The sequence below is a fragment of the Salmo salar genome, chromosome ssa02, assembly GCF_905237065.1.
Source record: "Salmo salar chromosome ssa02, Ssal_v3.1, whole genome shotgun sequence".
In the NCBI taxonomy this organism is placed as follows: Eukaryota; Metazoa; Chordata; class Actinopteri; order Salmoniformes; family Salmonidae; genus Salmo; species Salmo salar.
The window spans coordinates 4,497,501-4,520,988 of record NC_059443.1 but is presented as its reverse complement, the minus strand read 5'-3'; the positions used below and the strand labels follow the sequence as shown (position 1 = coordinate 4,520,988).

Here is a 23,488-nt window from a genome sequence, read left to right as displayed (position 1 = left end):
ATGTTACCTCTGAATGCTGTGGAGGGCAGAGTGAGGGATGTTACCTCTCTGAATGCTGTGGAGGACAGAGTGAGGGATGTAACCTCTGAATGCTGTGGAGGGCAGAGTGAGGGATGTAACCTCTCTGAATGCTGTGTAGGGCAGAGTGAGGGATGTAACCTCTCTGAATGCTGTGGAGGGCAGAGTGAGGGATGTAACCACTGAATGCTGTGGAGGGCAGAGTGAGGGATGTAACCTCTCTGAATGCTGTGTAGGGCAGAGTGAGGGATGTAACCACCCTGAAGGTATATTACTGCATGACATGTCAGGGTACAGGTCCACATAGAGACATCTGGCTTGGCTTCTTGGCAGACTGGGCTGAGATGGTTTAGGGTGATATCTCTCTGATATGATCTCCTCTCTGGCTTGTCTCCCAGTGCCAGACAGTATGAGGAAGAGAAACAGAAAGAAACAGTATGTCTCCAGTGAGGCTAGAGAAAACAGGAGAGGAGGATTTCTACCTGTCTTTCTACTTTCAGCAACAACCGTCTGTACTTCATTACAGGCCTTGTTTAGACTACTACACCGAAACACAACACATACAATGACATGTTGGTGGAAGGCGGGTTTGGTTTCTTCTTATAGAGAGGTAGAAATCAATGAGTTTAATTTCAATAAATGTTACATAATCGTAGTATTCTGTGTGCCTACACAGGTAGAACCATAGAGATAGACAGGAAATGTCCTGTTTTTTGGATGCATCCCAAATCCCTATTCCCTTTATAGTGCACTACTTTTGACCAGGGCCGATACATTCTTAGAAATAAAGAGGCTATCTAGAACCTAAATGGGTTCTTCGACTGTCCCTTTTGGAGAACCCTTTAAATAACTATTTTTGGTTCCAGGTAGAACCCTTTCCACAGAGGGTTCTACATGGAACCCAAAAGAGTTCTACCTGGAACTAAAAAGGGTTCTACCTGGAACCAAAAAGGGTTCTCCTATGGGGAGCCGAATAACCCTTTTGGAACCCTTTTTTCTAAGAGTGTAGGGTGGGAATGTTGCATCCATAGACCCTTCTGAGGGTAGCTTACCTCCTCAGAGTTGTCCCCTTCCAGCCCCAACACGTCTCTGTGTGGGAACACGGGCCGGTCCTCAATTTGATCCATTTATCAGGGTTCTCACAAGGTGCGTGAGGTGCTTAAACTACTTGAATTTAGCACTCTAAAATTCAAGTACTGGATTACCTTGAAAGTCGGACATTTTCTCAAGTTGGTTCTTGAAAAGTACTTGAATTAAAATGAGAAGAGAACAGATAATGATCAAATGTGTTAATGAAAAATATTAGAAAAATGGATTGGTCTTGCGAATGAATTTCCAGTCAGACTACCATGTGTTTGGTGCTGTGGTTGCCAGGCGAGCTCGCTCATTCCACCCACACTGCCACTCAGCCAGGCAGGTACAGAACTGATTTAGGGCCCGCCAAACATCACATCGATAGCTAAAATGCTGGGCAAATTATTACATATAGCCATTTGTGCGTAATTGAACATTTCTGGGATCTTTTATTTCAGCTCATGAAACATGGGACCAACACTTTACATGTTGTGTTTATATATTTTTGTTCAGTATAGTTTACCCACCTTTTTTTATCACTACCTCACTGGACCCAACCAACCCACACCATGGAAGGTGCAAAAAATGCATCAGACTTTGACATGGTGAACATGGGTGAATCAGCCCTGAAGAGCCACATGAAGCGGGGAAGACACAACGCTGCATCCTGCGCTGGCGACACTTCTACATTATGTGACTTTTTCTCTGCAACAACCTCCAGAGTTTTTTTGGCCAATCGCCTCATTTATGGGGCGCCCACGATATTCCGCTTTTTGGTTGCTATTAAGTAATAGATTCCCAAATGCCCAATAAAAACACAGTCATTACGCTGGAATTGTGTAGTAATGTGAATTGGACATGTGTGTTAACCAGTAGACATGTCCCAAAACTCTGCTCATCACTACTGAAATTACAACTCTGCTCATCACTACTGAAATTACAACTCTGCTCATCACTACTGAAATTACAACTCTGCTCATCACTACTGAAATTACAACTCTGCTCATCACTACTCAAATTACAACTCTGCTCATCATTACTCAAATTACAACTCTGGTCATCACTACTGAAATCTCAACTCTGCTCATCACTACTCAAATTACAACTCTGCTCATCACTACTGAAATTACAACTCTGCTCATCACTACTCAAATTACAACTCTGCTCATCATTACTCAAATTACAACTCTGGTCATCACTACTGAAATCTCAACTCTGCTCATCACTACTGAAATTACAACTCTGCTCATCACTACTGAAATTACAACTCTGCTCATCACTACTGAAATTACAACTCTGGTCATCACTACTCAAATTACAACTCTGCTCATCACTACTAAAATTACAACTCTGCTCATCATTACTCAAATTACAACTCTGGTCATCACTACTCAAATTACAACTCTGCTCATCACTACTCAAATTACAACTCTGCTCATCACTACTCAAATTACAACTCTGCTCATCACTACTCAAATTACAACTCTGCTCGTCACTACTGAAATTACAACTCTGCTCATCACTACTGAAATTACAACTCTGCTCATCACTACACAAATTACAACATCATCAGGCCTGACTTACCACTCGTGTATGTAGTAAGTAATTATTGAGTAGAACTTGTAAGGTAGTGATGAATACTAAGTTAGCTTTTTTCTCTCTCATGAGGTTGTGGCGATATACTGCCATCTGGTGGCGACTAGAAGCAATGGCATAATATGAACTATTACAAATTGATGGTCCTTGAAAATAAATATTAGTGATTGAAAAAGTACTTGAAAGTCCTTGAATTTGACTTGCCACTGTCTGTACGAACCCTGATTTATGGGATAAAAATATACAAGAAAAACGTACATGTATTACAGTGGTGGTTGGTGCCGTTTGAGATGAGGGAGGATGATTTATTTATTTTAACATGGTCTTATTTCTATTACAGCATATTGGATGACTCTCATTCATATTCCATTCACCCAGCTCAATGTAACATCGTTAAGTTTAGGCTACTACATTATACTCGGATTTTCCCTATACCCATCATGAGGTTGCTACAACCTAGCCTGTGAATGAAAGTTTTCAACATAGGTGGAGAGAAATTTGAGTAATCAAGATGACACATTCCGCCTTCAACACTCTTGCCTACATCTAGCTGATCTAGGGTGTAGTCATTAGTCCAACAGTTGCAAACAAGAGTTTCTATTGGACAAATTCAGGTATGTTTATCGGCGTTTCATTTGCTTCCGTTTAAGAAACGTTTTTCAACACAATGAATACACCACTGATCACACGCAAACACAGTTCGCTTTCATAGCAGCCACGTACAAGCAGCTCGTTGTATATATAATTCCTTCTTACATCTTTCCACGCGCTCTTCTCCTCTCAACTTTTCCCTTCGCTTGTGGACTTCAGTGCACAACACATCAGCTGTCTGTGACCAGACCAAAAAAAACCATTCCAAGCTAAACCTTCATATCATGACCGCTAACCGCTACACACAGCATACATTGTTGTACGTCATAGTTGGCTAGAAGTACTTGAACTAACGCTTTAGTAAACCCGCTACAATCATGCAGTACAGTGTACAGTCAGCAGCAAGCAGTTTACACCGGCGAGTCCCGGTGGCAATATATTTATAAAACCAAAAGCTTACCTTGACTTGGAAGAGTTCCTGTGTTGGATAGCAATAACCAGCTAGCTAACATAGCATCCCTCTCTGTTTGAGCCGGGTGTTTGAGTAGGCTAAACTAGCTAGCTGCATTCGATGCTAGCTAAGTAAGTGAAAGTGAAAAAAACATACTACGAAATATGAGTGATCTCTCTCACTCGCTCTCTTGCTTCTCCTTCATTTCGGAAGAAATTAAGTTTGTTCAAAACTGTTCAACTATTGTCTTTCTCTTTGAGTCAACTACTCACCACAATTTATGCACTGCTAACTAGCTGTAGCTTATGCTTTCAGTACTAGATTCATTCTCTGATCCTTTGATTGGGTTGACAATATGTCAGTTCATGCTGCAAGAGCTCTGATAGGTTGGAGGACATCCTCCGGAAGTTGTCATAATTGCTGTGTAAGTCTATGGAAGGGGGTGAGAACCATGAGCCTCCTAGGTTTTGTATTGAAGTCAATGTACCCAGAGGAGGACGGAAGCTAGCTGTCCTCCGGCTACACCATGTTGCTACCCTACAGAGTGCTGTTGAGGCTACTGTAGACCTTCATTGCAAAACAGTGTGTTTTAATCAATTATTTGGTGACGTGATTATATTTAGTATAGTTTTATCTAAAAAGGTTAACTTTTTGAACGTTTCACTATTTACATTTTTATGAAATTCAGTGATGATTGTCCTTCCCTTCCTCCTCTGAGGAACCTCCACTGATTAAATGTTATTTTACACATAACAAATTCAAAGATGCTTCTGCTCCCACACACTGTCGTCTGAATGAGAGACCTAACGCTACCATGATTATCCATGATCATGGAGGCATCCACATCTATTGGATGGGGCTCCCAATTGGTGCAGCAGGCTAAGGCACTGCATCTCAGTGCTACAGACACCCTGGTTCGAATCCAGGCTGTATCACAACCGGCCGTGATTGGGAGTCTCATAGGGCAGCGCACAATTGGCCCAGCATCACCCGGGTTTGGCCGGGGTAGGCCGTCATTGTAAATAAGAACTTGTTCTTAACTGACTTGCCTGCTTAAATAAAGATAAAACATTTATGTATAAGTGTTCAGAAACATATTCTACTCTTATTTACATTAAAAGTGACTCCAAAATTACATAATACATGATTTACCATTAATTTATGAAAATAATCTGAAATACAACCAAAACAAACTACAAATGCATCCAAATAGTTTGTAGAATCACAAGCTTGATGTAGTCACTGTGTGCTAAGAATATGGGACCAAACACTAAACTTTTGCCAAAATGTTATACACTATTGTCATGGCTGTCTGAAGAATGGGACCAAGGCGCAGCGTGTGTATCGTTCCACATTTTATTAAAACTGTGAAACTATCGAAGACATACAAATAAACTCATAAACAAAACAAACCGTGACGAAGAGGTGCAACATACACTTACTCAAAACAATCTCCCACAAAACCTAGTGGGAAAAACAACAACTTAAATATGATCCCCAATTAGAGACAACGATGACCAGGATCACCCCCCCCCCCCAAAAAAAACATAGAAATACAGAAACTAGAACCCCACATAGAAATACAAAACTAGACAAACCCCCCCCCAACATAGAAAAAAGAAACTAGAACCAGCATAGACATAAAAAAACTAGACAAAACCCCTTGTCACGCCCTGACCTACTCTACCATAGAAAATAAAAGCTTTCTATGGTCAGGATGTGACAAATATAGTGAAATTTGTCCAAATACTTATTAAATTGCATTGATTTCTAAATGGTAAAACAGATACGTATGAAAATACCCAAAGATAAAATGTGACATTCTGTACTGTCAACCTCATATAAAACATTTGATCTCAAATCCCCAAATTCTGGAATATAAAGCCAAATGTAACGTTTTAGCGTCACTGTCCAAATGCACACTGTACGTCAGAGAGTGTACATTATAGTGCAGCAGTAGTCTGGATGCCTGGATTTGAACCAGACCAAAGACGTAATGAAAGAATCAGTAGTTTAACTCTGAACCAGAGTCAGTAGTTTATCTCTGAACCAGACAGAACAGAGTCAGTAGTTTAACTCTGAACCAGACAGAACAGAGTCAGTAGTTTAACTCTGAACCAGACAGAACAGAGTCAGTAGTTTAACTCTGAACCAGACAGAACAGAGTCAGTAGTTTATCTCTGAACCAGACAGAACAGAGTCAGTAGTTTAACTCTGAACCAGACAGAACAGAGTCAGTAGTTTATCTCTGAACCAGACAGAACAGAGTCAGTAGTTTATCTCTGAACCAGACAGAACAGAGTCAGTAGTTTATCTCTGAACCAGACAGAACAGAGTCAGTAGTTTATCTCTGAACCAGACAGAACAGAGTCAGTAGTTTATCTCTGAACCAGACAGAACAGAGTCAGTAGTTTATCTCTGAACCAGACAGAACAGAGTCAGTAGTTTAACTCTGAACCAGACAGAACAGAGTCAGTAGTTTATCTCTGAACCAGACAGAACAGAGTCAGTAGTTTATCTCTGAACCAGACTGAACAGAGTCAGTAGTTTATCTCTGAACCAGACAGAACAGAGTCAGTAGTTTATCTCTGAACCAGACAGAACAGAGTCAGTAGTTTATCTCTGAACCAGACAGAATAGAGTCAGTAGTTTATCTCTGAACCAGACAGAACAGAGTCAGTAGTTTAACTCTGAACCAGACAGAACAGAGTCAGTAGTTTATCTCTGAACCAGACAGAACAGAGTCAGTAGTTTATCTCTGAACCAGACAGAACAGAGTCAGTAGTTTATCTCTGAACCAGACAGAACAGAGTCAGTAGTTTATCTCTGAACCAGACAGAACAGAGTCAGTAGTTTATCTCTGAACCAGACAGAACAGAGTCAGTAGTTTAACTCTGAACCAGACAGAACAGAGTCAGTAGTTTATCTCTGAACCAGACAGAACAGAGTCAGTAGTTTATCTCTGAACCAGACAGAACAGAGTCAGTAGTTTATCTCTGAACCAGACAGAACAGAGTCAGTAGTTTAACTCTGAACCAGACAGAACAGAGTCAGTAGTTTATCTCTGAACCAGACAGAACAGAGTCAGTAGTTTATCTCTGAACCAGACAGAACAGAGTCAGTAGTTTATCTCTGAACCAGACAGAACAGTCAGTAGTTTATCTCTGAACCAGACAGAACAGAGTCAGTAGTTTATCTCTGAACCAGACAGAACAGAGTCAGTAGTTTATCTCTGAACCAGACAGAACAGAGTCAGTAGTTTATCTCTGAACCAGACAGAACAGAGTCAGTAGTTTATCTCTGAACCAGACAGAACAGAGTCAGTAGTTTAACTCTGAACCAGACAGAACAGAGTCAGTAGTTTATCTCTGAACCAGACAGAACAGAGTCAGTAGTTTATCTCTGAACCAGACAGAACAGAGTCAGTAGTTTATCTCTGAACCAGACAGAACAGAGTCAGTAGTTTAACTCTGAACCAGACAGAATAGAGTCAGTAGTTTATCTCTGAACCAGACAGAACAGAGTCAGTAGTTTAACTCTGAACCAGACAGAACAGAGTCAGTAGTTTATCTCTGAACCAGACAGAACAGAGTCAGTAGTTTATCTCTGAACCAGACAGAACAGAGTCAGTAGTTTATCTCTGAACCAGACAGAACAGAGTCAGTAGTTTAACTCTGAACCAGACAGAACAGAGTCAGTAGTTTAACTCTGAACCAGACAGAACAGAGTCAGTAGTTTATCTCTGAACCAGACAGAACAGAGTCAGTAGTTTATCTCTGAACCAGACAGAACAGAGTCAGCATAACACAGCTTTTGATGTCTTCTCCCCGCTTGTCTCCCCCTCCCCCGTCTCCCCTCCTCTCCCCCTCCCCGTCTCCCCTCCTCTCCCCCTCCCCCGTCCCCCCTCGTCTCCCTCCCTCGTCTCCCCCTCCCCCGTCTCCCCTCGTCTCCCTCTACCCGTCTCCCCTCGTCTCCCTCTCCCCCGTCTCCCCTCGTCTCCCTCTCCTCCCCCTCCCCGTCTCCCCTCGTCTCCCTCTCCCTCGTCTCCCTCTCCCTCTCCCCCGTCTCCCCTCGTCTCCCTCTCCCCTGTCTCCCCTCGTCTCCCTCTCCCCGTCTCCCCTCGTCTCCCTCCCTTGTCTCCCCCTCCCCGTCTCCCCTCGTCTCCCTCTCCCCCGTCTCCCCTCGTTTCCCTCCCCCGTCTCCCCCTCCCCGTCTCCCCTCGTCTCCCTCTCCCCCGTCTCCCCTCGTCTCCGTCTCCCCTCGTCTCCGTCTCCACCTCCCCGTCTCCCCTTGTGTCTCCCCCCGTCTCCCCTCGTCTCCCTCTCCCCGTCTCCCCTCTCCCCCGTCTCCCCTCGTCTCCCCCCTCCCCTGTCTCCCCTCGTCTCCACCTCCTTGTCTCCCCCTCCCCGTCTCCCCTTGTCTCCCCCCGTCTCCCCTCGTCTCCCTCTCCCCCGTCTCCCCTCTCCCCGTCTCCCCTCGTCTCCACCTCCCCGTCTCCCCTTGTCTCCCCGTCTCCCCTCGTCTCCCTCTCCCTCGTCTCCCTCTCCCTCTCCCCCGTCTCCCCTCGTCTCCCTCTCCCCTGTCTCCCCTCATCTCCCTCTCCCCGTCTCCCCTCGTCTCCCTCCCTTGTCTCCCCCTCCCCGTCTCCCCTCGTCTCCCTCTCCCCCGTTCCCCTCGTTTCCCTCCCCGTCTCCCCCTCCCCGTCTCCCCTCGTCTCCCTCTCCCCCGTCTCCCCTCGTCTCCGTCTCCCCTCGTCTCCACCTCCCCGTCTCCCCTTGTCTCCCCCGTCTCCCCCCGTCTCCCCTCGTCTCCCTCTCCCCGTCTCCCCTCGTCTCCCTCTCCCCGTCTCCCCTCGTCTCCCTCTCCCCCGTCTCCCCTCGTCTCCCCCTCCCCCGTCTCCCCTCGTCTCCACCTTCCCGTCTCCCCTCGTCTCCCTCTCCCCCTCTACCAAACCAGCTGGATACTAAGCTCTTCCTCAGTTAGCTGTTTGAACTGAGGTTAGAATCTCTCTGGTCAAGGTCTTTTAGTAGTCAGTCAAAACAAAATGCTTTCAAATCTAGTCAATCTACATGCAGCTCCCTGCTGAGCAGAGATGGGATGTGATGGGGTGTTTAAAGGCTTGACGTTAGCTTTGACCTCGACGCTGTTCCTCTAAACCTGTCTGCATTTCATCCCAGTTGTAGGCTTTGCATTTGGATATCTGAGGCACCCATTTCATTTATTATGTCCAGGAAAATCCCCGAAAATGTGAAATGTCAGGCAGAAAAGAATCCAATGTTAATTGTTATCCGTGCTGAGAGGTGCTGTGTCTGGGGACTTAGTTTAATGAGATCAAAGTTATAGAGATGAAAACTGGAGCTGCCAAGCTGTAAAAAGGTATGAAATTCGGGCCAATAATGTAGTTGCTTTTTGAAGTGAAGAATGTTTCTTACGTTGAACTTTTTTTCTGAGCTCAAAGTCAAGACATCTATCAAAGAGAAAGAGTCTAACAAGAAAAATAACTTTCACTGGGGTTTTTTTTCACATGGGAGCATAGATTAGCATTGTGGAGACTGAGTCTTCTTGGGCCTCCCCTCTGAGCCTGGTTCCGCTCTAGTTTGTCCTGGCCACTGTGCTTTTGTTTCTGCTTGCTCTTTAGGGTTTAGGCTGAGGTTACTGTATAAGTGTTATGGTTTAGGCTGAGGTTACTGTATAAGTGTTATGGTTTAGGCTGAGGTTACTGTATAAGTGTTATGGTTTAGGCTGAGGTTACTGTATAAGTGTTATGGTTTAGGCTGAGGTTACTGTATAAGTGTTAGGGTTTAGGCTGGGTTACTGTGAAAGGGTTAGGGTTTAGGCTGAGGTTACTGTATAAGTGTTATGGTTTAGGCTGAGGTTACTGTATAAGTGTTAGGGTTTAGGCTGAGGTTACTGTATAAGTGTTATGGTTTAGGCTGAGGTTACTGTATAAGTGTTAGGGTTTAGGCTGAGGTTACTGTATAAGTGTTAGGGTTTAGGCTGAGGTTACTGTATAAGTGTTATGGTTTAGGCTGAGGTTACTGTATAAGTGTTATGGTTTAGGCTGGGTTACTGTGAAAGGGTTAGGGTTTAGGCTGAGGTTACTGTATAAGTGTTATGGTTTAGGCTGAGGTTACTGTATAAGTGTTATGGTTTAGGCTGGGTTACTGTGAAAGGGTTAGGGTTTAGGCTGAGGTTACTGTATAAGTGTTATGGTTTAGGCTGAGGTTACTGTATAAGTGTTATGGTTTAGGCTGGGTTACTGTGAAAGGGTTAGGGTTTAGGCTGAGGTTACTGTATAAGTGTTAGGGTTTAGGCTGAGGTTACTGTATAAGTGTTAGGGTTTAGGCTGAGGTTACTGTATAAGTGTTATGGTTTAGGCTGAGGTTACTGTATAAGTGTTAGGGTTTAGGCTGAGGTTACTGTATAAGTGTTAGGGTTTAGGCTGAGGTTACTGTATAAGTGTTAGGGTTTAGGCTGAGGTTACTGTGAAAGTGTTAGGGTTTAGGCTGAGGTTACTGTATAAGTGTTAGGGTTTAGGCTGAGGTTACTGTATAAGTGTTAGGGTTTAGGCTGAGGTTACTGTATAAGTGTTATGGTTTAGGCTGAGGTTACTGTATAAGTGTTAGGGTTTAGGCTGAGGTTACTGTATAAGTGTTAGGGTTTAGGCTGGGTTACTGTGAAAGGGTTAGGGTTTAGGCTGAGGTTACTGTAAAACTGTTATGGTTTAGGCTGAGGTTACTGTATAAGTGTTATGGTTTAGGCTGAGGTTACTGTATAAGTGTTATGGTTTAGGCTGAGGTTACTGTATAAGTGTTATGGTTTAGGCTGAGGTTACTGTGAAAGGGTTAGGGTTTAGGCTGAGGTTACTGTATAAGTGTTAGGGTTTAGGCTGAGGTTACTGTATAAGTGTTAGGGTTTAGGCTGGGTTACTGTAAAAGGGTTAGGGTTTAGGCTGAGGTTACTGTAAAACTGTTATGGTTTAGGCTGGGTTACTGTAAAAGGGTTAGGGTTTGGGCTGTGTTACTGTAAAAGGGTTAGGGTTTAGGCTGAGGTTACTGTAAAACTGTTATGGTTTAGGCTGGGTTACTGTAAAAGGGTTAGGGTTTGGGCTGTGTTACTGTAAAAGGGTTAGGGTTTAGGCTGAGGTTACTGTAAAACTGTTACGGTTTAGGCTCGGTTACTGTATAAGTGTTAGGGTTAAAAAGGGCTATATAAATAAATGTAATTGATTTATTGATATTGAGTATCCCTTGTCCCCCTGCAGCCCCTGACGTCTCTGTCCCTGGCTGACTCTAAGCTGAAGACAGACCTGACCATTGTGCTGAATGCTCTGGGCAGCAACACCAGTCTGACCAGGGTGGATATCAGTGGGAACGCCATGGGAGACATGGGGGCTAAGATGCTGGCCAAGGCCCTGCAGATCAACAGCAAACTAAGGTGAGGAGAGGACTGTCTCAGACACTCTGATGATGGTTTGGTGAGGAGAGGACTGTCTCATACACCCTGATGATGGTTTGGTGAGGAGAGGACTGTCTCAGACACTCTGATGATGGTTTGGAGAGGAGAGGACTGTCTCAGACACCCTGATGATGGTTTGGTGAGGAGAGGACTGTCTCAGACACTCTGATGATGGTTTGGAGAGGAGAGGACTGTCTCAGACACTCTGATGATGGTTTGGTGAGGAGAGGACTCCCTCACACAGTCTGATGGTGGTTTGGTGAGGAGAGGACTGTCTCAGACACTCTGATGATGGTTTGGAGAGGAGAGGACTGCCTCAGACAGCCTGATGATGGTTTGGTGAGGAGAGGACTGTCTCAGACACTCTGATGATGGTTTGGAGAGGAGAGGACTGTCTCAGACACCCTGATGATGGTTTGGAGAGGAGAGGACTGTCTCAGACACTCTGATGATGGTTTGGAGAGGAGAGGACTGTCTCAGATACGCTGATGATGGTTTGGAGAGGAGAGGACTGTCTCAGACACTCTGATGATGGTTTGGAGAGGAGAGGACTGTCTCAGACACTCTGATGATGGTTTGGTGAGGAGAGGACTCTCTCAGACACTCTGATGATGGTTTGGTGAGGAGAGGACTGTCTCAGACACCCTGATGATGGTTTGGTGAGGAGAGGACTGTCTCAGACACTCTGATGATGGTTTAGTGAGGAGAGGACTCTCTCAGATACTCTGATGATGATTTGGTGAGGAGAGGACTGCCTCTAGACACTCTGATGATGGTTTGGTGAGGAGAGGACTCCCTCACACAGTCTGATGGTGGTTTGGTGAGGAGAGGACTGTCTCAGACACTCTGATGATGGTTTGGAGAGGAGAGGACTGCCTCAGACACCCTGATGATGGTTTGGTGAGGAGAGAACTGCCTCAGACACTCTGATGATGGTTTGGAGAGGAGAGGACTGTCTCAGACACTCTGATGATGGTTTGGTGAGGAGAGGACTGTCTCATACACCCTGATGATGGTTTGGTGAGGAGAGGACTGTCTCAGACACTCTGATGATGGTTTGGAGAGGAGAGGACTGTCTCAGACACCCTGATGATGGTTTGGTGAGGAGAGGACTGTCTCAGACACTCTGATGATGGTTTGGAGAGGAGAGGACTGCCTCAGACAGCCTGATGATGGTTTGGTGAGGAGAGGACTGTCTCAGACACTCTGATGATGGTTTGGAGAGGAGAGGACTGTCTCAGACACCCTGATGATGGTTTGGAGAGGAGAGGACTGTCTCAGACACTCTGATGATGGTTTGGAGAGGAGAGGACTGTCTCAGATACGCTGATGATGGTTTGGGGAGGAGAGGACTGTCTCAGACACTCTGATGATGGTTTGGAGAGGAGAGGACTGTCTCAGACACCCTGATGATGGTTTGGTGAGGAGAGGACTGTCTCAGACACTCTGATGATGGTTTAGTGAGGAGAGGACTCCCTCACACAGTCTGATGGTGGTTTGGTGAGGAGAGGACTGTCTCAGACACCCTGATGATGGTTTGGTGAGGAGAGGACTGCCTCAGACACTCTGATGATGGTTTGGAGAGGAGAGGACTGTCTCAGACACTCTGATGATGGTTTGGAGAGGAGAGGACTGCCTGAGACACTCTGATGATGGTTTGGTGAGGAGAGGACTGTCTCAGACACTCTGATGATGGTTTGGAGAGGAGAGGACTGTCTCAGACACTCTGATGATGGTTTGGAGAGGAGAGGAGAGGACTGTCTCAGAGACTCTGATGATGGTTTGGAGAGGAGAGGACTGTCTCAGACACTCTGATGATGGTTTGGAGAGGAGAGGACTGTCTCAGACACCCTGATGCTGGTTTGGAGAGGAGAGGACTCCCTCAGACACCCTGATGATGGTTTGGTGAGGAGAGGACTGTCTCAGACACTCTGATGAGGGTTTGGAGAGGAGAGGACTGCCTCAGACACTCTGATGATGGTTTGGTGAGGAGAGGACTGTCTCAGACACTCTGATAATGGTTTGGAGAGGAGAGGACTGTCAGACACTCTGATGATGGTTTGGTGAGGAGAGGACTGCCTCAGACACTCTGATGGTTTGGTGAGGAGAGGACTCCCTCACACAGTCTGATGGTGGTTTGGTGAGGAGAGGACTGTCTCAGACACTGTGATGATGGTTTGGAGAGGAGAGGACTGTCTCAGACACTCTGATGATGGTTTAGTGAGGAGAGGACTCTCTCAGATACTCTGATGATGATTTGGTGAGGAGAGGACTGCCTCTAGACACTCTGATGATGGTTTGGTGAGGAGAGGACTCCCTCACACAGTCTGATGGTGGTTTGGTGAGGAGAGGACTGTCTCAGACACTCTTATGATGGTTTGGAGAGGAGAGGACTGCCTCAGACACCCTGATGATGGTTTGGTGAGGAGAGAACTGCCTCAGACACTCTGATGATGGTTTGGAGAGGAGAGGACTGTCTCAGACACTCTGATGATGGTTTGGTGAGGAGAGGACTGTCTCATACACCCTGATGATGGTTTGGTGAGGAGAGGGCTGTCTCAGACACTCTGATGATGGTTTGGAGAGGAGAGGACTGTCTCAGACACCCTGATGATGGTTTGGTGAGGAGAGGACTGTCTCAGACACTCTGATGATGGTTTGGAGAGGAGAGGACTGCCTCAGACAGCCTGATGATGGTTTGGTGAGGAGAGGACTGTCTCAGACACTCTGATGATGGTTTGGAGAGGAGAGGACTGTCTCAGACACCCTGATGATGGTTTGGAGAGGAGAGGACTGTCTCAGACACTCTGATGATGGTTTGGAGAGGAGAGGACTGTCTCAGATACGCTGATGATGGTTTGGGGAGGAGAGGACTGTCTCAGACACTCTGATGATGGTTTGGAGAGGAGAGGACTGTCTCAGACACTCTGATGATGGTTTGGTGAGGAGAGGACTCACTCAGACACTCTGATGATGGTTTGGAGCGGAGAGGACTGTCTCAGACACCCTGATGATGGTTTGGTGAGGAGAGGACTGTCTCAGACACTCTGATGATGGTTTAGTGAGGAGAGGACTCTCTCAGATACTCTGATGATGATTTGGTGAGGAGAGGACTGCCTCTAGACACTCTGATGATGGTTTGGTGAGGAGAGGACTCCCTCACACAGTCTGATGGTGGTTTGGTGAGGAGAGGACTGTCTCAGACACTCTTATGATGGTTTGGAGAGGGGAGGACTGCCTCAGACACCCTGATGATGGTTTGGTGAGGAGAGGACTGCCTCAGACACTCTGATGATGGTTTGGAGAGGAGAGGACTGTCTCAGACACTCTGATGATGGTTTGGAGAGGAGAGGACTGCCTGAGACACTCTGATGATGGTTTGGTGAGGAGAGGACTGTCTCAGACACTCTGATGATGGTTTGGAGAGGAGAGGACTGTCTCAGACACTCTGATGATGGTTTGGAGAGGAGAGGAGAGGACTGTCTCAGAGACTCTGATGATGGTTTGGAGAGGAGAGGACTGTCTCAGACACTCTGATGATGGTTTGGAGAGGAGAGGACTGTCTCAGACACCCTGATGCTGGTTTGGAGAGGAGAGGACTCCCTCAGACACCCTGATGATGGTTTGGTGAGGAGAGGACTGTCTCAGACACTTTGATGAGGGTTTGGTGAGGAGAGGACTGCCTCAGACACTCTGATGATGGTTTGGTGAGGAGAGGACTGTCTCAGACACTCTGATAATGGTTTGGAGAGGAGAGGACTGTCAGACACTCTGATGATGGTTTGGTGAGGAGAGGACTGCCTCAGACACTCTGATGGTTTGGTGAGGAGAGGACTCCCTCACACAGTCTGATGGTGGTTTGGTGAGGAGAGGACTGTCTCAGACACTGTGATGATGGTTTGGAGAGGAGAGGACTGTCTCAGACACTCTGATAATGGTTTGGAGAGGAGAGGACTGTCTCAGACACTCTGATGATGGTTTGGAGAGGAGAGGACTGTCTCAGACACTCTGATGATGTTTGGTGAGGAGAGGACTCTCTCAGATACTCTGATGATGGTTTGGAGAGGAGAGGACTGTCGCAGACACTCTGAGGATAGTTTGGAGAGGAGAGGACTGTCTCAGACACTCTGATGATGGTTTGGAGAGGAGAGGACTGTCTCAGACACTGATGATGGTTTGGAGAGGAGAGGACTGTCTCAGATACCCTGATGATGGTTTGGAGAGGAGAGGACTGTCTCAGATACCCTGATGATGGTTTGGTGAGGAGAGGACTGTCTCAGATACTCTGATGATGGTTTGGAGAGGAGAGGACTCTCTCAGATACTCTGATGATGGTTTGGAGAGGAGAGGACTGTAGCAGACACTCTGATGATAGTTTGGTGAGGAGAGGACTGCCTCAGACACCCTGATGATGGTTTGGTGAGGAGAGGACTGTCTCAGACACTCTGATGATGGTTTGGAGAGGAGAGGACTGTCTCAGACCCTCTGATGCTGGTTTGGAGAGGAGAGGACTGCCTCAGACACTCTGATGATGGTTTGGAGAGGAGAGGACTGTCTCAGACACTCTGATGATGGTTTGGTGAGGAGAGGACTCCCTCAGACACTCTGATGATGGTTTGGAGAGGAGAGGACTGTCTCAGACACCCTGATGATGGTTTGGTGAGGAGAGGACTGTCTCAGACACCCTGATGATGGTTTGGAGAGGAGAGGACTGTCAGACACTCTGATGATGGTTTGGAGAGGAGAGGACTGTCTCAGACACCCTGATGATGGTTTGGTGAGGAGAGGACTGTCTCAGACACTCTGATAATGGTTTGAAGAGGAGAGGACTGTCAGACACTCTGATGATGGTTTGGAGATGAGAGGACTGTCTCAGACACTTTGATGATGGTTTGGTGAGGAGAGGACTGTCTCAGATACTCTGATGATGGTTTGGAGAGGAGAGGACTCTCTCAGATACTCTGATGATGGTTTGGAGAGGAGAGGACTGTAGCAGACACTCTGATGATGGTTTGGAGAGGAGAGGACTGTCTCAGACACTCTGATAATGGTTTGAAGAGGAGAGGACTGTCAGACACTCTGATGATGGTTTGGAGATGAGAGGACTGTCTGACACTTTGATGATGGTTTGGTTAGGAGAGGACTCTCTCAGACACTCTGACGATGGTTTGAATGATGAAATATTTGAGTATTATGAGTAATTGTTTTGAGATGTGCTCTGATGATTCTCTCAGTTTGTCTCTCTGTTAAAGTGTGTTACTGTAGATACCAGACAGTGGGAGCGTTTGATATGTGATTGATAGATGATTCTCTCAGTCTGTCTCTCTGTTAAAGTGTGTTACTGTAGATACCAGACAGTGGGAGCGTTTGATATGTGATTGATAGATGATTCTCTCTGTCTGTCTCTCTGTTAAAGTGTGTTACTGTAGATACCAGACAGTGGGAGCGTTTGATATGTGATTGATAGATGATTCTCTCTGTCTGTCTCTCTGTTAAAGTGTGTTACTGTAGATACCAGACAGTGGGAGCGTTTGATATGTGATTGATAGATGATTCTCTCTGTCTGTCTCTCTGTTAAAGTGTGTTACTGTATATACCAGACAGTGGGAGGGTTTGATATGTGATTGATAGATGATTCTCTCTGTCTGTCTCTCTGTTAAAGTGTGTTACTGTAGATACCAGACAGTGGGAGCGTTTGATATGTGATTGATAGATGATTCTCTCAGTCTGTCTCTCTGTTAAAGTGTGTTACTGTAGATACCAGACAGTGGGAGCGTTTGATATGTGATTGATAGATGATTCTCTCAGTTTGTCTCTCTGTTAAAGTGTGTTACTGTAGATACCAGACACTGGGAGGGTTTGATATGTGATTGATAGATGATTCTCTCAGTCTGTCTCTCTGTTAAAGTGTGTTACTGTATATACCAGACAGTGGGAGCGTTTGATATGTGATTGATAGATGATTCTCTCAGTCTGTCTCTCTGTTAAAGTGTGTTACTGTAGATACCAGACAGTGGGAGCGTTTGATATGTGATTGATAGATGATTCTCTCTGTCTCTCTGTTAAAGTGTGTTACTGTAGATACCAGACAGTGGGAGCGTTTGATATGTGATTGATAGATGATTCTCTCAGTCTGTCTCTCTGTTAAAGTGTGTTACTGTAGATACCAGACACTGGGAGGGTTTGATATGTGATTGATAGATGATTCTCTCAGTCTGTCTCTCTGTTAAAGTGTGTTACTGTAGATACCAGACACTGGGAGGGTTTGATATGTGATTGATAGATGATTCTCTCTGTCTGTCTCTCTGTTAAAGTGTGTTACTGTATATACCAGACAGTGGGAGCGTTTGATATGTGATTGATAGATGATTCTCTCAGTCTGTCTCTCTGTTAAAGTGTGTTACTGTAGATACCAGACAGTGGGAGGGTTTGATATGTGATTGATAGATGATTCTCTCAGTTTGTCTCTCTGTTAAAGTGTGTTACTGTAGATACCAGACAGTGGGAGCGTTTGATATGTGATTGATAGATGATTCTCTCTGTCTCTCTGTTAAAGTGTGTTACTGTAGATACCAGACACTGGGAGGGTTTGATATGTGATTGATAGATGATTCTCTCAGTCTGTCTCTCTGTTAAAGTGTGTTACTGTAGATACCAGACACTGGGAGGGTTTGATATGTGATTGATAGATGATTCTCTCAGTCTGTCTCTCTGTTAAAGTGTGTTACTGTAGATACCAGACAGTGGGAGCGTTTGATATGTGATTGATAGATGATTCTCTCAGTCTGTCTCTCTGTTAAAGTGTGTTACTGTAGATACCAGACAGTGGTAGCGTTTGATATGTGATTGATAGATGATTCTCTCAGTCTGTCTCTCTGTTAAAGTGTGTTACTGTAGATACCAGACAGTGGGAGCGTTTGATATGTGATTGATAGATGATTCTCTCAGTCTGTCTCTCTGTTAAAGTGTGTTACTGTAGATACCAGACAGTGGGAGCGTTTGATATGTGATTGATAGATGCTTCTGATCTGTTTCACCAGGACGGTGATCTGGGATAAGAACAACATCAGTCCTCAAGGTCTCCAGGATGTAGCAGCTGCTCTGGAGAAGTGAGTAGCAATGGGATTCTCTGTGTGTGTGTGTGTGTGTGTGTGTGTGTGTGTGTGTGTGTGTGTGTGTGTGTGTGTGTGTGTGTGTGTGTGTGTGTGTGTGTGTGTGTGTGTGTGTGTGTGTGTGTGTGTGTGTGTGTGTGTGTGTGTGTGAACTGTAACAGGGAGGAAGGATGTAGCAGACGTATGAGGATGTCTCAAGAGGGGGAAGGGGATGGAGGGGAGGGGAGGGGAAGGGGGATGGAGAGGAGGGGAAAGGGGATGGAGGGGAGGGGATGGAGAGGAGAGGAAAGGGGAGAAGGGGATGGAGAGGAGGGGATGGAGAGGAGGGGAAAGGGGAGAAGGGGATGGAGAGGAGAGGAAAGGGGAGAAGGGGATGGAGAGGAGAGGAAAGGGGAGAAGGGGATGGAGAGGAGGGGAAAGGGGAGAAGGGGATGGAGAGGGGAGAAGGGGATGGAGAGGAGGGGAAAGGGGAGAAGGGGATGGAGAGGGGAGAAGGGGATGGAGAGGGGAAAGGGGAGAAGGGGATGGAGAGGAGGGGAAAGGGGAGAAGGGGATGGAGAGGGGAGAAGGGGATGGAGAGGAGGGGAGAAGGGAAGAAGGGGATCTAGGGAGAGGAGGGCATGGCATGGGAGAGGAGGGAAGAGGAGAGGAGAGGAGGGAAGAGGAGAGCCTCTGGAAAGAGATGGATCTCCTGGGTGGGGAGATACTGTGGTGGAGGCAGAAACACAACCAGAGGACCAATGGAGATCTAGCTAGTACTGTAGTGAATATGACCAGAAACACAACCAGAGGACCAATGGAGATCTAGCTAGTACTGTAGTGAATATGACCAGAAACACAACCAGAGGACCAATGGAGATCTAGCTAGTACTGTAGTGAATATGACCAGAAACACAACCAGAGGACCAATGGAGATCTAGCTAGTACTGTAGTGAATATGACCAGAAACACAACCAGAGGACCAATGGAGATCTAGCTAGTACTGTAGTGAATATGACCAGAAACACAACCAGAGGACCAATGGAGATCTAGCTAGTACTGTAGTGAATATGACCAGAAACACAACCAGAGGACCAATGGAGATCTAGCTAGTACTGTAGTGAATATGACCAGAAACACAACCAGAGGACCAATGGAGATCTAGCTAGTACTGTAGTGAATATGACCAGAAACACAACCAGAGGACATATTTCTTAAGTCAGTTGAGAACAAACAGGTAAGTCAGTTGAGAACAAATTCTTATTTACAATGACGGCCTACCGGGGAACAGTGGGTTAACTGCCTTGTTCAGGGGCAGAACGACAGATTTTTACCTTGTCAGCTCGGGGATTCGATCAAGCAACCTTTCGGTTACTGTCCCAACGCTCTAACCACTAGTCTACCTGCCGCCCCATGGATCAGGTAGCCTACTGTGGTGAATTATTATGACCAGAATCCAAATGATGATACAGCAGGCTGCTGTGGTGAGGAAAGAAAACAGTGAGGTTATTGTGTATCTCTCTGCTCCGCTTGGGTCTGGGCCTGCTGTTCATCCCTGGCAGCACAGACAGGGTGGAGAGAGAGAGCGAGAGAGAGAGAGAGGTTAGCAGAGAGAGAGAGGTAGAGGAGAGGGCTGAGGAAGAGAGAGGGTGGGGGAGAGGAGAGAGAAGAGGGGTGGGGGAGAGGAGAGGAGAGAGAAGAGGGGTGGGAGAGAGGAGAGAGAAGAGGGGTGGGGTGAGGAGAGAGAGAAGAGAGAGGGTGGGGGAGAGGAAAAATAGAGAAGAGAGAAGGGGGTGGGGGGGAGAGGAGAGAGAAGGGGGGTGGGGGGAGAGGAGAGAGAAGAGGGGGGAGAGGAGAGAGAAGAGGGGGGAGAGGAGAGAGAGAAGAGAGAGGGTGGGGGAGAGAGAAGAGAGAGGGTGGGGGAGAGAGAAGAGAGAGGGTGGGGGAGAGGAGAGAGAAGAGGGGTGGGGAGAGGAGAGAGAAGAGGGGTGAGGAGAGAGAGAAGAGAGAGGGTGGGGGAGAGGAAAAATAGAGAAGAGAGAGGGTGGGGGAGAGAGAGAAGAGGGGTGGGGGAGAGGAGAGAGAGGGTTGGGGAATCGGGAGAGAGAGAGAGAGAGAGACTGAGAAATATAGAGACAGAGAGAGAGAGAGAGAGAGAGAGAGAGAGAGGGGGAGGAATGGCAGACAAGCACCAGACAGGGTACCATGTGATTGGCTGTCTATGAATTTAGAGCTGAATGATATTAGAATCCACTCAGTCATGAGTGTCTGGCCAATTTCTTTGTTTCATCCTCATTTAAATAGAATCTACATTCTGTAATTGCTGCATAACAATAAGCGGTGGCTGGCTGGACGCTTACCTAGCGCCCTGTGATGAATCTGGGAGGCTGGTGATTTGTAATTTCCTTTGTGATGAGGATGGATGTGGACCCTGTGGTACACATGGTGGAGAGGAGGGGGGAGAGAGAAGGGGAGAGATGGGAAGAGAGAGGGGAGAGGGAGAGAGAACGTCACATACATATGGTAGAGAGGAGGGGGGAGAGAGAAGGGGAGAGATGGGAAGACAGAGGGAGAGAGACCGTCACATACACATGGTGGAGAGGAGGGGGGAGAGACTGTCACATACACATGGTGGAGAGGAGGGGGAGAGAGAGGGAGAGGGGGAGAGACCGTCACATACACATGGTGGAGAGGGAGAGGGAGAGAGACCGTCACATACACATGGTGGAGAGGAGGGGGGAGAGAGAAGGGGAGAGATGGGAAGACAGAGGGAGAGAGACCGTCACATACACATGGTGGAGAGGAGGGGGGGAGAGACTGTCACATACACATGGTGGAGAGGAGGGGGAGAGAGAGGGAGAGGGGGAGAGACCGTCACATACACATGGTGGAGAGGGAGAGGGAGAGAGACCGTCACATACACATGGTGGAGAGGAGGGGGAGAGAGGGGAGAGACGTCACATACACATGGTGGAGAGGAGGGGGAGAGAGGGGGAGAGAGGGGGAGAGACGTCACATACACATGGTGGAGAGGAGGGGGAGAGAGGGGGGAGAGAGGGGGAGAGACGTCACATACACATGGTGGAGAGGAGGGGGAGAGAGAGGAGGAGAGAGACCGTCACATACACATGGTGGAGAGGAGGGGGGAGAGAGGGGGAGAGACGTCACATACACATGGTGGAGAGGAGGGGGGAGAGAGAGGAGGAGAGAGACCGTCACATACACATGGTGGAGAGGAGGGGGAGAGAGGGGGAGAGACGTCACATACACATGGTGGAGAGGAGGGGGGAGAGAGAGGAGGAGAGAGACCGTCACATACACATGGTGGAGAGGGAGAGGGAGAGAGAGGAGGAGAGAGACCGTCACATACACATGGTGGAGAGGGGAGAGGGAGAGAGAGCGTCACATACACATGGTGGAGAGGAGGGAGAGAGAGGAGGAGAGAGACGTCACATACACATGGTGGAGAGGGAGAGGGAGAGAGAGGAGGAGAGAGACCGTCACATACACATGGTGGAGAGGGAGAGGGAGAGAGAGGAGGAGAGAGACCGTCACATACACATGGTGGAGAGGGAGAGGGAGAGAGAGGGGGAGAGACGTCACATACACATGGTGGAGAGGGAGAGGGAGAGAGAGGAGGAGAGAGACCGTCACATACACATGGTGGAGAGGGAGAGGGAGAGAGAGGGGGAGAGACGTCACATACACATGGTGGAGAGGGAGAGGGAGAGAGAGGAGGAGAGAGAGCGTCACATACACATGGTGGAGAGGGAGAGGGAGAGAGAGGAGGAGAGAGACGTCACATACACATGGTGGAGAGGAGGGGGGAGAGAGAGGAGGAGAGAGACCGTCACATACACATGGTGGAGAGGAGAGGGAGAGAGAGGGGGAGAGACGTCACATACACATGGTGGAGAGGGAGAGGGAGAGAGAGGGGGAGAGACGTCACATACACATGGTTAGCAGATGTTAATGCGAGTGTAGTGAAATGCTTGTGCTTCTAGTTCTGACAGTGTCACGACTTCCACTGAAGCTGGTTCCTCTCCTTGTTCGGACGGCGTTCTGCGGTCGGCGTCGCCGGTCTTCTAGCCATCATCCATCCACTTTTCATTTTCCATTTGTTTTGTCTTGTCTTCCCACACACCTGCTTCCAATTCCATCATTACATGTTGTGTATTTAACCCTCTGTCCCCCCATGTCCTTGTCCAGAATAGTTTATTGTAAGTGTATGAGCACGTTTATCTGGTGAGCGACGGGTTTTGTACCCAGTGATTGTTTGTTCTGATTCCGGTGTTTTTATTATTAAACTGCTCCGTTGTAAACCCAGTTTTTGCTCTCCTGCGCCTGACTTCTCTGCCGCCAGTACGCAGCCCTTACACCGTGCAGTAATATCTAACACGGAATCGAACAATTCCACAACAACTACCTAATACACACTAATCTGAAGGGGTGAAGGAGAATATGTACATATAAGTATATGGATGAGCGATGGCCGAGCAGCATAGGCATGATGCAGTAGATGGTATAGAATACCAATGCCATACAGTATATACATGTGATATGTGTAATGTAAGATATGTAAACATTATTAAAGTGGCATTATTTAAAGTGACTAGTAATCCATTTATTAAAGTGGCCGGTGATTGGGTCTCAATGTAGGCAGCAGCCTCTCTATGTTAGTGATGGTTGTTTAACAGTCTGACGGCCTTGAGATAGAAGCTGTTTTTCAGTCTCTCGGTCCCAGCTATGATACACCTGTACTAACCTCACCTTCTGGATGATAGCGGGGTGAACAGGCAGTGGCTCGGGTGGTTGATGTCCTTGATGATCTTTTTGGCCTTCCTGTGACATCGGCTGCTGTAGGTGTCCTGGAGGGCAGGTAGTTTGCTCCCGGTGATGCGTTGAGCAGACCGCACCACCCTCTGGAGAGCCCTGCGGTTGAGGGCAGTGCAGTTGCCGTACCAGGCGGTGATACAGCCCGACAGGATGCTCTCGATTGTGCATCTGTAAAAGTTTGTCGGGGTTTTGGGTGACAAGCCACATTTCTTCAGCCTCCTGAGGTTGAAGAGGCGCTGTTACGCCTTCTTCACCACACTGTCAGCTACAATAAATGCATCCAGTGAAGTTCCTTGAAGGCCTATAGATAAGAGATAACTGGCCATCTTTAGGTTAACACCCTGGGTTTACTAGAGAAGTGGCCATCTTTAGG

At 47.1% G+C, this 23,488-nt stretch overlaps 1 protein-coding gene across 5 annotated transcripts in view; it reads left to right on the top strand.

The window, feature by feature from the left end:
• Positions 1-23,488, top strand: part of LOC106572945 (F-actin-uncapping protein LRRC16A) — a 307,628-nt gene that overhangs the window by 212,157 nt on the left and 71,983 nt on the right. For all 5 annotated transcript variants that reach the window (XM_045696617.1, XM_045696616.1, XM_045696613.1 and 2 more), the window contains 2 exons: positions 10,995-11,167; positions 18,229-18,297. In XM_045696617.1, the coding sequence (XP_045552573.1) occupies positions 10,995-11,167; positions 18,229-18,297 (242 nt within the window). The remainder of the gene's footprint in view (positions 1-10,994; positions 11,168-18,228; positions 18,298-23,488) is intronic.